At 42.6% G+C, this 13,764-nt stretch overlaps 5 protein-coding genes across 5 annotated transcripts; 2 read left to right on the top strand and 3 right to left on the bottom strand.

The window, feature by feature from the left end:
• Positions 1 to 2,557: 2,557 nt before the first annotated feature.
• On the top strand, positions 2,558 to 3,823 carry BCR41DRAFT_399361 (hypothetical protein; the record flags this gene model as incomplete). Its single annotated transcript, XM_022029058.1, has 3 exons — positions 2,558 to 2,836; positions 3,293 to 3,407; positions 3,552 to 3,823. The coding sequence occupies 3 exons, from the start codon at positions 2,558 to 2,560 to the stop codon at positions 3,821 to 3,823; spliced, it is 666 nt and encodes a 221-aa protein (XP_021878364.1).
• An 858-nt stretch (positions 3,824 to 4,681) lies between these two features.
• Positions 4,682 to 5,529, bottom strand: BCR41DRAFT_373314 (hypothetical protein; the record flags this gene model as incomplete). The annotated part of the gene is made up of 2 exons (XM_022026765.1): positions 4,682 to 5,262; positions 5,424 to 5,529. 2 exons carry the CDS (start codon positions 5,527 to 5,529, stop codon positions 4,682 to 4,684), a joined length of 687 nt encoding a protein of 228 aa, XP_021878363.1.
• A 507-nt stretch (positions 5,530 to 6,036) lies between these two features.
• On the top strand, positions 6,037 to 7,250 carry BCR41DRAFT_411399 (hypothetical protein; the record flags this gene model as incomplete). The annotated part of the gene is made up of 6 exons (XM_022029448.1): positions 6,037 to 6,198; positions 6,288 to 6,385; positions 6,530 to 6,594; positions 6,727 to 6,810; positions 6,930 to 7,019; positions 7,094 to 7,250. The coding sequence occupies exons 1-6, from the start codon at positions 6,072 to 6,074 to the stop codon at positions 7,248 to 7,250; spliced, it is 621 nt and encodes a 206-aa protein (XP_021878362.1). The 5' UTR covers positions 6,037 to 6,071.
• Positions 7,251 to 7,721: 471 nt separating this feature from the next.
• BCR41DRAFT_411395 (hypothetical protein) lies at positions 7,722 to 10,019 on the bottom strand (the record flags this gene model as incomplete). Its single annotated transcript, XM_022029447.1, has 4 exons — positions 7,722 to 8,254; positions 9,002 to 9,058; positions 9,513 to 9,639; positions 9,694 to 10,019. The coding sequence occupies 4 exons, from the start codon at positions 10,017 to 10,019 to the stop codon at positions 7,964 to 7,966; spliced, it is 801 nt and encodes a 266-aa protein (XP_021878361.1). The 3' UTR covers positions 7,722 to 7,963.
• Positions 10,020 to 10,656: 637 nt separating this feature from the next.
• Positions 10,657 to 11,947, bottom strand: BCR41DRAFT_373310 (hypothetical protein; the record flags this gene model as incomplete). Its single annotated transcript, XM_022026764.1, has 3 exons — positions 10,657 to 10,753; positions 10,967 to 11,220; positions 11,729 to 11,947. 3 exons carry the CDS (start codon positions 11,945 to 11,947, stop codon positions 10,657 to 10,659), a joined length of 570 nt encoding a protein of 189 aa, XP_021878360.1.
• Between the last annotated feature and the right edge of the window lie 1,817 nt (positions 11,948 to 13,764).

Genomic DNA, 13,764 nt, shown 5'->3' with positions numbered 1-13,764 from the left:
CCTCCCTCTTTTTTTTTTTTTTTTTTTTTTTTTTTTCTCATCACCTTCACCATGAAAGCCCATATAGAAATTGTTTGATGTAAATATAATTTTGTACTTTTATATTTTTTATTTTTTGGAAGAGATTTAGGACGAACTTGAGGTCGTTATTTACACTTATGACAAAAGCAATCTAAAAACGAAAGCACGACTTTTTCCTTCTTTTCAGCAATACTCCTTCAATTGTAAAACCTGTACAGAACTCACCGTCAAATCCTCAATATGCGAACTCCTGAAGAATTTCCTCCCCAATACTTGAATGCTCAAAACTGGATCCTGTTGCCTCAATCCTATAATCTGATCTGCACGCACAACACCAATATACTGTACCAGTACAAAATAGTATAATCAGCTTGGTTGATGTTCGGAGTACCTAGATCGTAATAGATGTATCCTCTTTCTGCAAAGAGTCCGAAATAATTGTTTGCCAAGGAATAAGCTGCCGTACATGCAAGCATTTAAGCCACTTCGTTTATTTTTATTGATCTTCCACCTGGACGTTAAGACCTTTCTTAGGGTTAAAGATGTGGACTACACACCCCCTCCTTTACCTCCAAACATCAGCCCTTCGGACAGCCTTAAAAGGCGAGACCATGACTGGGCTATAATCCAAGCACGTCTCGCTCACCTCACTCGCTCTATTGATGCAACAGCCCACGCTCTCCTCAAATCTACTGACCTCAATGACCCTATGGTGGCCAACGTTCTTCGCTCGCTTGACGTCATACGACACAATCTGGCGCTTATTACCACTGAGATCGGTCAATTACGTGTCCAAGCTTTGTGTCGAGACAAGGGCATCATTCCACCCACTAACCCTAGCAACAGGACTCCCATCCTCGAGCCTCAGGAATTCATTGAGATGCAAAAGTTTACTACCTCACTTCGGCAAGCAACCAGCCAAATGGCACGCGGCAGAAGCAAAGGCAGAAGGAACTATACTAGAAATGGCAACAACAGCGCCAACGGCGTCAACCGTCACAATAACGGCGTCAACCGTCACAATAACGGCAACTCTAATGTTTCCCAAACAGGGCAACAATCCGGGCCTCAGAGTCAGAATTCATCCTCCGACACAAACCTTAATTCTCCCAGCAACAGTCACCTCCCAACAACTACACAATCATCATCGCTCGACGAGAGAGACAGAAGTGATCGAGCGCGAAATTCTTGCCCTTTTGGGAAAAAGGGCGATAGAGGAAGCTACAGAAGATGGATTCAGCAGTCGCCTATTTACGATTCCAAAGAAAACAGGAGATCTTCGACCTGTACTAAGCTTGAGGCGACTGGTCCGAGATATTCGCAAAGAAGCTACCAAGATCCTCAAACAAGGCAAACTGACCCTGCGAGCTCTGTTTTCGTTCATCGGCAAAGCCTTGGCAATGACAGCGGCGGTGCTCCCAGCCAGGCTCAAGACACACCACTTAGTCCACCCCAAGAACGAGGCTCTTCGCCTAGGGACTTCATGGACGGGGTCTGTTTCACTGATGATGGAGGCTGCACAGGAACTGGAATGGTGGATTGACAGCCTAAAGTCATGGAACGGGATGTCATGGATCCAACAACCACCTCAGAGGGAAGTCTTCGCGGATGTCTCGGACACGGGTTGGGGTATTGTTTATGGACAGGACTCCCTGAGCGGCACATGGGACTCTGAGATGGCCCAATGCCATATCAATGTCAAGGAACTGACAGTAATATGGTATATTGTCACTCTACCACAATTCAAGGGAAACGTCTGATGCTCTACTGCGACAACACTACCACCATTGCTTATGTCAACAAATTCGGAGGCACCAGGTCTCCGGAATTAATGGATCTCGCCAATCACATATGGTCACACTGTCTGAAGACAGGAACAATGTTGACTACAGCCTTTGTTCTTTCCCAGCTCAATCCTGCGGACCCTCCCAGTCGTCAGCTTCAGCAACAACTCGAGTGGTCCATAGATCCGTCGACATTCGAGAGGTTGGACAGGATGTGGGGACCACACCATATCCTCAATTTTCTGGCATGGGGCACACTACCAGAAAGTGGCGTGCCGCGGCTGTCACAGCTTACCGAGCACAAATAACAGGACTGTACGAAGACACCTCGTCATTTGACGAAGACCAGCACTTTCGCCACTTCTTCAAGATTTTGCGCGCAAATGAAGTTGATCCTTCGCAGGATGTCGATCTCGACTTGACCCCAGTTCTGGAATATTTCCGTTCACTCGCCACGAACAACGACATGTCCAAAGAGACCCTTACACAAAAGCTTTGCTGGCTCCTAGATATGTGTGCTTTTCTGCGCCCATGTGATATCGAGCGAATCGACCTTAATGGCTGCCAGGTAGAAGAGTCGTTCGTCCGAATGCTCATTCTTCGGCCCAAGGAGACATCTGGCGGCATTCATAAGAATAAGGAAGTGATCCTCAAGGGCCCATGCTACGGACCCTCGCTTGTGCCCAGTTCGGACTTTTCGTGACTACGTACACCTCCACGAAGAATTCAGACTTAATGTCCCGCACCCTACGATGCCTTCGCTCAAGTACAATCCTCTCATTCGACAAATCAAGTTCCCTGGTCAAGCTATTGGTGCTGAGAGGATTAGTAAGCACATTCGCGCAGTTATGGCTCGACTGCACCTTCCTTCAGGTTTCAAACCACCTAAAGCACGCGCGGCTGGATCTACGCAGGCTGTTAAGATGGGTATCAACATTGATGATATTGTCGCACAAGGCATTTGGCCCTCACCTGCGATGTTCTCCAAGTTTTACCGACTGTCCAGCAACACCCGGTCAAACTTTACTCATGTTGTTTTGGGCTGATCTCTGAAGTCACAGTAAAGGGTCGCCGTTCTTGACGGATAATGGTTTACGAAGACGACGAAGGAAGTCTTACGTCCATTATCCGAACAGGCGACCCTTTACTGTTCCACCCTTTTTTTTCCACCCTTCGTAGTTTTACTTCTTTTTTCTTTTCGCATCGGAAGAAAGATGTAGAACAGAGATAGCCATAGTTGAGATTTTATTTTTCTTTATTTACATCTCTTTAGTTGGATTCGCGAGCGGGAAATAAAGAAAGAGAGCTTACAGCAAAGGGTCGCCGTTCTAGTTGGATAATGCAGTAGTAAATGCCTACATGCAGTTTTTGAAATAAGTTTCTTTTGTATTTACATGATATAAAACCGTTTTTTTTTTTTTTTTTTTTTTTTTTGCTACATATGTTATCATTGTATAGCCTTCCGGGAGTCATTTCTTCGTTTTCAGCGAAACAAAAACCCATATTTTGGGTTGAAAGATCCACAGACTATAGAGATTGAGCAACTTTGGAGCAGTACGCTTGCAGGAGCGTGCACAGGAGGGATCCTTGCAGCATTAGCACGTAGGGAATAAGATAAAGTTATGAATGGAATACAGATAGTACAAAAAAAAAAAAAAAAAAAAAAAGGTTTCTTTGGTATTAAAATACTTAAGTCTTTCTCACACACATCATAATAAGCTTTTTTATTTTTTATTTTTTTTTTAGGCGGATGCAAGGCAGTACCATCGGGGACCATTATGTTTGGAGTGATGGCGTTGAGTGGTCAATGGATCTGGTCAAAGACAAACCGATATCGACAGAAGAAGGTTTTGGCGAACATACCTCAGATAGAACAAAGTGAGACATATCAAACGATTACTGCTTCTGCTGCAAAGGCAACGACAGGCGCGCTACGGCGTCGGAATGCTGTAGGGGCTGGACTGTTGAAGGTGCTACCGATGTTGATGAATATGAAGCAAAGCGCCGACAGAAACTAGAGTTGATTGAACAAGAACAGAAGATGTTGCAAGAAGAGGTGTTGAGACGGAAGAGAATAGTAATGGAAAAGGCAATTCAGGAGAAGACAGTATGACATTGATACTGAGCCCTTTTATATAATAAACCATTTTTCCTATTCATTATAACCGAAAGTAGTTTATGGAGTCAAATTCACTGTGAACTTGGTCTCAGAAATGAATGAACTGACCTTCACAAAAGAAGTATTTTAAAATATGAAACTTAAAGTCACAAATATCGGCGCACATGACATCAACTTTATGCTGATTTGTCCTCTATTTGACAGTATTCAAGAGATGTCAGGGTGTCATAATATCGTTTGAATTTCTTCAAGTTCGTGTTTTGCATATGTTTTATCCATCCTTATTAGAAAAGGGGAAAGGGGAAGAGGCTTCAGTTTTTCGGCTAGTGCCTTCACTTCCACCGAGAAGGGCTTGCGTCTTTTGCTAATACTTTTTTTGGTCATGGTGTTTATATAATTGTCTGAATAAAGAGGAAGACGTAATTTGGTTATTGGTATCATGTGCGCCAATATATGATGTGACTTTAAATTTCACCATCATTTTTGGGACCAATTTTAGCTTTCGACTATAAAAGTTAAAAAATTAACATCTTGACTCTTCTCACTTGTTAAAATTTGCCGCCATCTTGTTGTCCACAATCTCAACTGTTTTCTAAAACGCACTTCTTTGTCACCAAGCTTTTTATTCAAACAAATAGTCTCTCGTTCTTTTCACTGTGGTCCCCTTGACTAAAGATTCCTCTATTCTTCTTATCTTTTCCTTTCTTCTTATCTTTTCATTTCTTGTCTTTTTTTTCTTTTCTTTTTTTACTTTTTTTCACTTTTTTCCACTTTTTTTCACTTTCTTTCGTACACGCGACTTACACCGAGAAATAATGGATTCCATTACAAACAAAAAGAGAAAAGCAGAAATCACGATACTAGACGCAACGTCTACTACCGAAACCTCTCCATCTTCACCTTCCCCCAAGAGCCGTCGGGTGATGTCGACTGGCGATATTAACGATAACGATAGTACTAAAACAGCATCACCAAAAAAAGAAAAGCAGATATCACAATACTGGACGCAACGTCTACTGCGAAAACGGCTCCATCTGCCCTTCCCCAAGAGCCGTCGGGTGACGTCGACTGGCGATATTAACGATAACGATAGTACTAACGACAGCAACAACAACAGACCTGTAGAGGAGTCAGAAGTGTCCGCATCATCACAGCCATCGAATATTGCGTCATCATCTAAAAGCTCGAAGCGAACGTCTAGAGAAGACCGACGCCAGTCAACGGACATTTCAGCCACAGCACCCACCACAGCACCCACCACAGCACCCACCACAGCACCCACCACAGCACCCACCACAGCACCCACCACAGCACCCACCACAGCACCCACCACAGCACCTCAGGAATCACCAAACAACAATGTTCAAGAAAGCCATAGCACGCCACCAAATGATGTATCTCACGAGTCTTTGGTAGCAACTGATGTTCCTGTTTCTATACCCACTCAGATTGCAGTCGTAGAAGCTTCTCCAAGCAAACGCGTCGCATTCCCCCCTTACAGACAGAAGTCCCCATTGTCGCTCCCCAACGCGGCGTTTGCTCCCAAATTGAAAGGGATTCTTGAGTCACTGCAGTCTGAGGATGCTCAAATACGCTCACCAGCATACCTTAACTTGCAGGCCAAGTTCAGAGAGGGCGGCGAAAACCCATTCTATCTGGAGGAAGTCAAAGAGTCAATACGATTGTTTGCGAGGTATCTCACGAGGGATTTAGACCTATATAGCCCTCCGAGTTTGATTCAGGCGACACTAAAGTGTACAAGCTACTTTCTTTTCAGCCAGAAAATTGTCGCGATGTTTGCCTCCAAAGAAATCGAGGCTCTTCTTGCACGAACCTTACATTTGGTCAGTGCAACGGATGAGAAAATAACTTGTAATTTGGCAATATGGACTCTCTCCGCTACCAGAATCCATCGGAGACTCTTCTATCCGTTCCTCCCACAAACGATCGAGGCTTTCTCGGACAACCTGCAGTCCCGATTCCAGTCGCCAAGTATTACGGGTGAATCCTTAAGAGGCATGTTTACCGTATTTACACAATTTCCGAATGAAATCGTGGCAACAGTCCGATCATGGCTCATACCTGTACTTACGGCACTAATATCACCCATTGCTGGTATCCGGTCAAGAGCGTTGGAGCTGTTGAAAATGGCGATCCCTAAGTTGATTGAAAAGGAGGATCCGAGGCGAATACAGGCCGTCAACGAATTCATGGATGATTATAGCACTGAGTTCCTTGAGGTTTTGACAGCAAAATTTCTGGATGCTAATGATGGTAAGACGATACGGACTTTTTTTTTTCTTCTTCTTGAATGTTAAAAAGGATGTTTGATTAATATTTAAGAGTTTCTCTTGTAACTTTAGAGGTTTACGCCATCACTGTCTGGGGCACGCTAGTCACATTAATGGGAAAGAGACTACAAGAAAGTCCATTGCTCAAGCCCATGCTAAAGATGGTGGAGGTAATATACTCGGCAATATCGGTGTTGCATTATGACACATCCTTGAACTATTCTAACTTTTTTTTTTTTTTTTTTTTTTTTGTTTTTCCTTCTTTACTTTTTACGCATATAATGCTTTGATCTCGACATATCTATCACAAATAGAAATGTTTTAATTCGACATCATCCACGAGGACAGAAATCAACATGGCCGCGTTTCAAGCATGGACGTAAGTCAAGGACTCGAAGAACTTTTCTTTTTTTTTTTTTTTTTTTTTTTTTTTTTCCGCTCGGTATAACGCCAAATAATGGCTGATGCAATGTTTGAAACTAACATTTTATTTTTATTTGTTTTTTATTAGGCGCCTCATATATAATTTTGCTATTGGCGGACATATCGCAAACGAAAGGCCTCTTGGACTAATGCTTGCCCCAATCGCAAACTGGTAGGTTTTGCTCTACACTTATGCTTCGTCCATCCATACCTTGAGCCTTCGTCCCAAAAGGGAAAACTTTATGTGGACTCTAATATCCATCATTACTGTTGCTCTTGTCCCTGATATAGCCTTTTTTACGAAAGTCAGAAGCGCATTCGACTAGCATGTTTCAACACCTGGATATCCTTATTTATGCCCTCGGTTCCAGTCTATCAAAGGTATGTTGAGACATATTTCGAGCAGAAGTTCAGTGCTACTAATTTGAGGACTAAAAAATGTTATCTCTAACGAGCTACTTCATCTTGCGCTTATCACAGTACGCAGATCAGGTCCTATTTCCGCAGCTGAAGCTTGCGATTGTGGACGAGTCTGAGCATGTCCGTGACCTCGCGCTCAGACTCATTGCGGCACTGATCTCTAACTCTGGCGGTCAAGGTATGGAGCGTTGATAATTGCTAGTAAACAATATAATAGCTAGTTCAAAAAGATAGATTTGATATCGCTGATAATTAACTGTAGACTTAATACTTCGGTAGACCTTGTGGAAGGCCGCCAGAGTATAGTACCTGGCTCAATTACATTTTCGGATTTAGGCTGTGCAGAGGCATCTTGGGTCCGTACGGACTTGCTGGATAATTGTCTGGACTGTGTTTACCAAGCTGTTGGGCTACAACATAGGATTCAGGAAGCAGCACGCGAAGATTGGAAGATACTTGGATTGACGGAGCTACCTCTGCTTACGCAGCGGTGTGCGACGACTTGGGAAACCATCGTGAGAGCCATCCGAGATATCAATCTGCAAGAGAAGGGTACGGTCTTGTGCTATTCATTGATCAATATCTGAACCTTCAATGGCCAAATGATACGAGGTGAAAAAAGATGTAGTCTAACGAATGACAGTGCCTTAAATTCTTATGCTAGATATGAGAGCCACTTCTGAGGCAGATCGTGCTCTGTCATCACTGCTATTTTTTGTAGAAAAATTGTCACGGTGCAACCCGGAAGCACTCATTCCTGGCGAATGGCCGAACTGTGACCCTGAGGAGCTTGCACTGTTGAAACACGATACAGAGTCGACAGGATACATCATTCGAGCGGACATGATATACTATTTCTTTACTTGTGTTATTGAGATTTTTTCTCCCAGAACGCTTATGTCTGCTCAATACCCTGTTTCTGAACCAACGCCACAGACAAGCGATGTGATCCCGCTTCCTGAAAACGAGGGTGTCATCTTATTGCCGCTTGAATTCATTCTCAAGACCTGGCTGGCGACAGGTGATTCAGTCATTGGAACTGCATTAGAGGGTCGATTCTGGAAAGCCATATCAGCCTTTGTTGTCCACAATCTCAATTGTTTTCTAAAACGCACTTCCTCGTCATCAAGATTTTTATCTCGAACAAATAGTCTCTCATTCCTTTCATTGCGATCCCCTTGACTAAAGATCCTTATCTACAGTGCATCATCTTTTTATGTATGGGCAAAATAAATTAAATTAAGGGACAACGAATCACATTTTGACTCTTGGTAAAGACAGCCGATATCCAATCACTCTGCACTGGATGCCCATTCTCCAATTAAATGAGATCCTTGCCACCCAGCTCCTTGCTATCCACAGATGAGTGAATGCTCAAGCTGTTGCTTATACATGTATGTTTGATTATTTATGGTACCAGAAGGCAGCCACCTAATTTCCTGGCCTCCTAATTTTTTCGTCTTTTCTTAATATATAGATCAGCACAGTGAGTTTTTATTTTTTATTTTTATTTTTATTTTTATTTATATTTATATTTTTATTTTTACTTTTATTTATATTTATATTTTTATTTATATTTTTATTTTTATTTTTATTTTTATTTATATTTTTATTTTTTATTTTTATTTTTATTTTTCATTTTTATTTTTCATTTTTTATTTTTATTTTTTTTTTACAAGAGTGGAGGGTAAATGCTCAAGCCTTGCAAGGATTTGTACTAATATAATTCTCTTGGATAGAAATTCTGATTATCTGCTCAATCTCTGCTCGGACCTATTTGCGGAAGCATACGATAATGTGAGATACAGAGCAGAGTTGATTACCTCCGAAGGTATTCCACAGATTCAAGGAGTAGCGTTCTTGCTCATGGAAAGAACCATCAACAAAGGCCCTTCGCCACAAACCATTCAATGGTTTTAAGCCCTACAGCTGTCTATTATTACATGGCTTGATGATCCCATGATGAACATTCGTAACCCATCCAAGATGCAGCGTCGACCCTACAGAGCTAGAATTGAAACCATGTGGACTCAGTGTATTTTAGGAATACTACTCAAATGTTCGCCATCATCGACCGGCATAGGTGGTCCGAATTCTGCTTTTGGTTTAGTGTTTCCAGCGCCTCTGACTACAATTCGTAGCATTTATCAACAAACGCAAAAATGGCAAAAGCCTTCATCCGCCTCGAATCCAGCTAATCCATTCTTGGATACCAAACACGCTGCTAAAGATGTTGACTCGACCTCCGGGCCTTTAGCTCAACTGTCTCCATTGCTGTTTACTGCACTCAACTCTCATCACAAGTCAATCGTCAATAAGACACTGGAATTCTGGAATCAAACATTCGGCAAGTCTAACACTGATCTAAATTATCCTAAGTTGCTTTAATCATACAGCAGCTTAAGCTTTTAGCGACAATCAGTGTCCCGGGATGGAAATTCGAAGACAACTCACAGACAGAAGTCCCACAATTCGCATCACTGTCACAGGAAATGCTATCGCTTCCTCAAGAGCTCCATGTGCGGTCTGAATCGGGCCTATCGAGGCTATCGAAAGAGAAGGCGGCAGCTGCACAACAGCTCTCGAGCAAAAAGAACAAGCGGACACAAGCAGTAGGAATTGGAGTTGCAGCTACTGTGACAGGTTTGCAGCAGTGCTCCTATTCGTTTCGAACGGATCGATTCGAATGACGCGAATGGTCGAATAGTTCGAATGGTTCGAGTGTCGAATGGCCCGAGTGTCGAGTGGTTCGAGTGCCGAGTGGTTTGAGTGGCGAATGGTTCGAATAGGAGCACTGCTTCTGTATGGATGAGGAAGGTTTCTTACGGAAACGGGCAACAGGGAAAAACGAAGAAATGAAGCGAGAGAGTCTGAGAGAGTGAAGCGCACAAGTAGAAATGAGAAAGAGAGTTTGAGTCGAAGGGCGCGAGAGTTAATAAATTGAAAATGGGAAGGAAACATGAATAAAGGCAGAAAGAAAAAGAGATGAAGAAAGTACAGTTAAAAAGAGAGAGAGAAAAGGAAAGCAGAAGAGAGAAAGAGAAGGTCATCATTGGAGGGATAGACCATAAAATATTTCAAGAGAAAAATGCATCAAATGACCGGATATTTTTGACGAAAAGCAAAAGGATTTCGGTGTCAAAAGCGATCAGTTTCCATCAGGTTTGATCAGGTTTGATCAGCTTTCATAATGGCCTCAATATCTCCAAAAAATGTGACCTTTTTTCATGAGCTCATATATTATTCGTAAAAATGAAAAAATGAAAGAATAAAGTAAGCACTTGATGCTCTGGATGCAGAGCCTATTTGCAAGATTGATATATGCCAACACAAGCTCTAGCACACTTCTGCTAAGATTGTAAAAAAAAAAAGATGGAAACTTAAATATAAAGTAAATATGCTAAAAATAACCATATAACATTCCTCTATTGTTCTCTTCTTTATTCTTAGGACCAAGGCGAGTGTTGGCAATCTGATTATAAAAGTTTTAAGGGAAGCAATCATGCAGAAAGGTTGACAAAAAAAAAAGAAAAAATTTTATTATTGTTACGTGCAAGCAGAAAAAGATTTTTTGCCCACTGCTCAGTGTCCTTCTGGTTTACAAAGACGACGAAGGAAGTCTTACGTCCATTATCCGAACAGGCGATCCTTTACTGTGTAATCTCTTTTTCTTTATTTCCCGCTCGAGAATCCAACTAAAGCCATGTAAATAAAGAAAAATAAAATCTCAACTATAGCTGTCTCTGATTTACATCTTTCTTTCGATGCAAAACTACGAAAGGTGGGAAAAAAAGGGTGGGACAGTATAGGGTCGCCTGTTCGGATAATGGACGTAAGACTTCCTTCGCCGTCTTCGTAAACCATAAGTCGTCATGTTGTTCGACTTGGCCAGCTATGGTCTGTCGTACATCTTCACGAAGAGAAAGTTTAGGATCTTGTCATCTTCGTCTGTGGATTCTTTTTCATTGGCGAGTGGTCTGGCGGCGGGTACAATTAAACGAGAGCTTATGCTCGTGCCTCGGTCGCTGTTGTAGGAGCTTAATCTGAAGTGTCCACAGACTTCCAGGTCGATGTTCGTTACTTTCCCTTTTAGGGTGTTCACCACGAATGCCGCCATGGGGTTCTGCCGGCGGACTTTTGCAGTGGAGCCTCCGATATGGATCTTGGAGTATGTTCTGCCGTCGGCGCATTTGAATGGGATGTTACAAAGAAGCAAGCTATCTTCCAGGTGACCATCAGGGGAACGTATGTTGATACGCAGTCAGTCTGAGCAGGGGAACAGACTTGTAGTCATTGTCTACGGTACCATGTCCGTATGTGTGTCACCTTTCTTCAGTTTTCTTTTAGTTTTAGTTTTGTTTTAGTTTAGTTCTCTTTGGCGATCCCTCTGGAACCACATACGGACATGGTGCCGTAGACAATGGTCTACTGAATGGTCTACGAAGGACGACCTATTCACATTGTCATAGGTACCATGGACGTATGTCCCACCCACACCACCCTTTTGGCTCGAGAAGTAGATGTAGATCAGAGTTGCAGGGCAGAGGGATCTTTTATTTAGTTTATTTTCTTTATTTCTCGTCGGATTTTCAATGAAGAAAGGTGACACACACATACGGACATGGTACCGTAGGCAATGGACAATAAATAACTGGATGTCCTAATATTACCTTTCTCTTTCCCTCCGCTTTCAGCAGCACCGATTTAACAAGGTCATTCCCCGGCTCTCGAGATACAGATACCATCTGTGGCAAACCATCAAATAGATCTTGTTCCACTTCTTCATCATCTGAACACTCCACTGGGATACGCGCCTCCTTTACCACCAGCCTGGAAGAAAGACCTAAACCTCGGTCGCCCCGAAAGGGACTGAGCCTAAAATAGCCCATCACCTCTACAGTCACCGAAGTTTCTTTTGTCTCTAAAAGATGTGATACAAACTTGTAACACTGGGTGCACCTTCCTCTCGCGGACTTTGCCTTCGATAGAGATCTTTGTATAGACTCTCTCGCCCTCGCATTTAAACGAAGCGTTGATTAAAAAGGAGCCGTCTGGTTGCTATCTGTCTGGCTTCATTATCGTCACTTGCATCCAGTCTGGGCAGGGATACGGCGTTGGTTGCATGATTCAAAAAAAAAAAAAAAAAAATTCACAAAAAGATTTAACAAAAAAGAGGATTACAGTGAAGAGCCAATGAAAAATGGAACAAGAGCCAAGAACAAAAGCAAAAGATCACCGCGAACGTACAGTCTCAAACACTCTCATACAGTCACGCGAAATAAATTATTGAGATAATAAAATTCAAAATGGTCTACGCGATAAAAAGCAATTGTCTTCTCCCTTTCCCATTATCCATATATTAACAATTTGAAATAACCATCAAGCCAAAAAACCTGGATATCGAGGCTAAAAGCATCATCATCGAATTGCATCTCGCAGGCCTGAAAGGCGTGGATATCGCATTGAAACGCGGCGTGAATCTATCAACAGTTTATCACATTATCAAGGTATATCATGAAAGAGGAACCAGTGCTCGCGCCCAAACCCCAGGACGTCCAAAACTACTGAGCGCTCACGACATCAGAAGCATTGTGCGCAATAGTAAGAGAGAAAGGAGGGTTACTCTTCAGGAGATCACCAACTTATTGCCAAAAAAAGTGAGTAAGAGGACAGTTGAAAAGGAGCTGCATTTCTTAGGCATTTTCAGCGGGGTTGCTGTCCCTAAACCATTCTTAAGCGCAGAGCACATAGAGAGGCGGCTGAAGTCTGTAAAAAAATATAAAAAATGGTCTATAGAAGATTGGAGTCGGGTAGTTTGGTCTGACGAGTTATCCTTTGAAGTTGGCGCGCACTTTCGTAAGATAAGAGTTTGGCGCACAGCACAGGAAAAGTACGACTATGATTGCGTTGCGCCTACTTTCAAGAGTGGTAGGACATCCCTAATGGTCTGGGAAGCGATTACAGCGACCGGAAGGTCCCGGTTGGTTATATTTCAACGAGGGCGTAGGGGTGGACCATCTTTCGTGGAAGATGTGTATAAATGTGAGCTAGCCAGGTTTATGGCTGAGGTGGATGATGGTATTCTCATGGAAGATAATGCACCAGTCCATACATGCAAAGTTGCAAGGGAATGGCGCGAAAATAACAACATCTCAAGGATTCCAGACTGGCCTGCATGCTCTCCAGATTTAAACCCCATTGAGCACGTGTGGTCACTCCTCGCGGTTGCACTTGATAGACGCACCAAAGGGCCAAGAGACCTCGCTAGCCTCGGAGCGGCTCTGGTTGAGGAGTGGGACAAGTTGCCACAAGCGGAGCTGGCTATCCTTGTTAACTCCATGCCAGAAAGGTTGATAGAGGTGAAGGGGGCCAAAGGAAGGTACACTGGTTATTGAACCCGCGTAGTACTTCTCTTAATCAATTAATATACCTCAAGGACTTCAGTAAATAACCACAATAGCCTCTTCGATAAAATTACGAACTTTCATGTTGATTGATAAAGTCTTTGTATATGCTGCATATGAGCTGTTTGCCCAGATTATTCAAAAAATGTAAATAAATATTCTTAATCTCAATAATTTATTTCGGGTGACTGTACAATAAGGCACTAATCAAGTACACCTACGCCTCTCTTTACATCCACCCCATTGTAAAAAGGTCTGTTCTTTGTATACCTGTGATTTGTATTTATATTTTTAGGCACTTG

Source organism: Lobosporangium transversale (assembly GCF_002105155.1).
Source record: "Lobosporangium transversale strain NRRL 3116 chromosome Unknown BCR41scaffold_38, whole genome shotgun sequence".
Taxonomy (NCBI): Eukaryota; Fungi; Mortierellomycota; class Mortierellomycetes; order Mortierellales; family Mortierellaceae; genus Lobosporangium; species Lobosporangium transversale.
The sequence above is the reverse complement of the archived record's forward strand: the minus strand, read 5'-3'. Positions and strand labels throughout refer to the sequence as shown.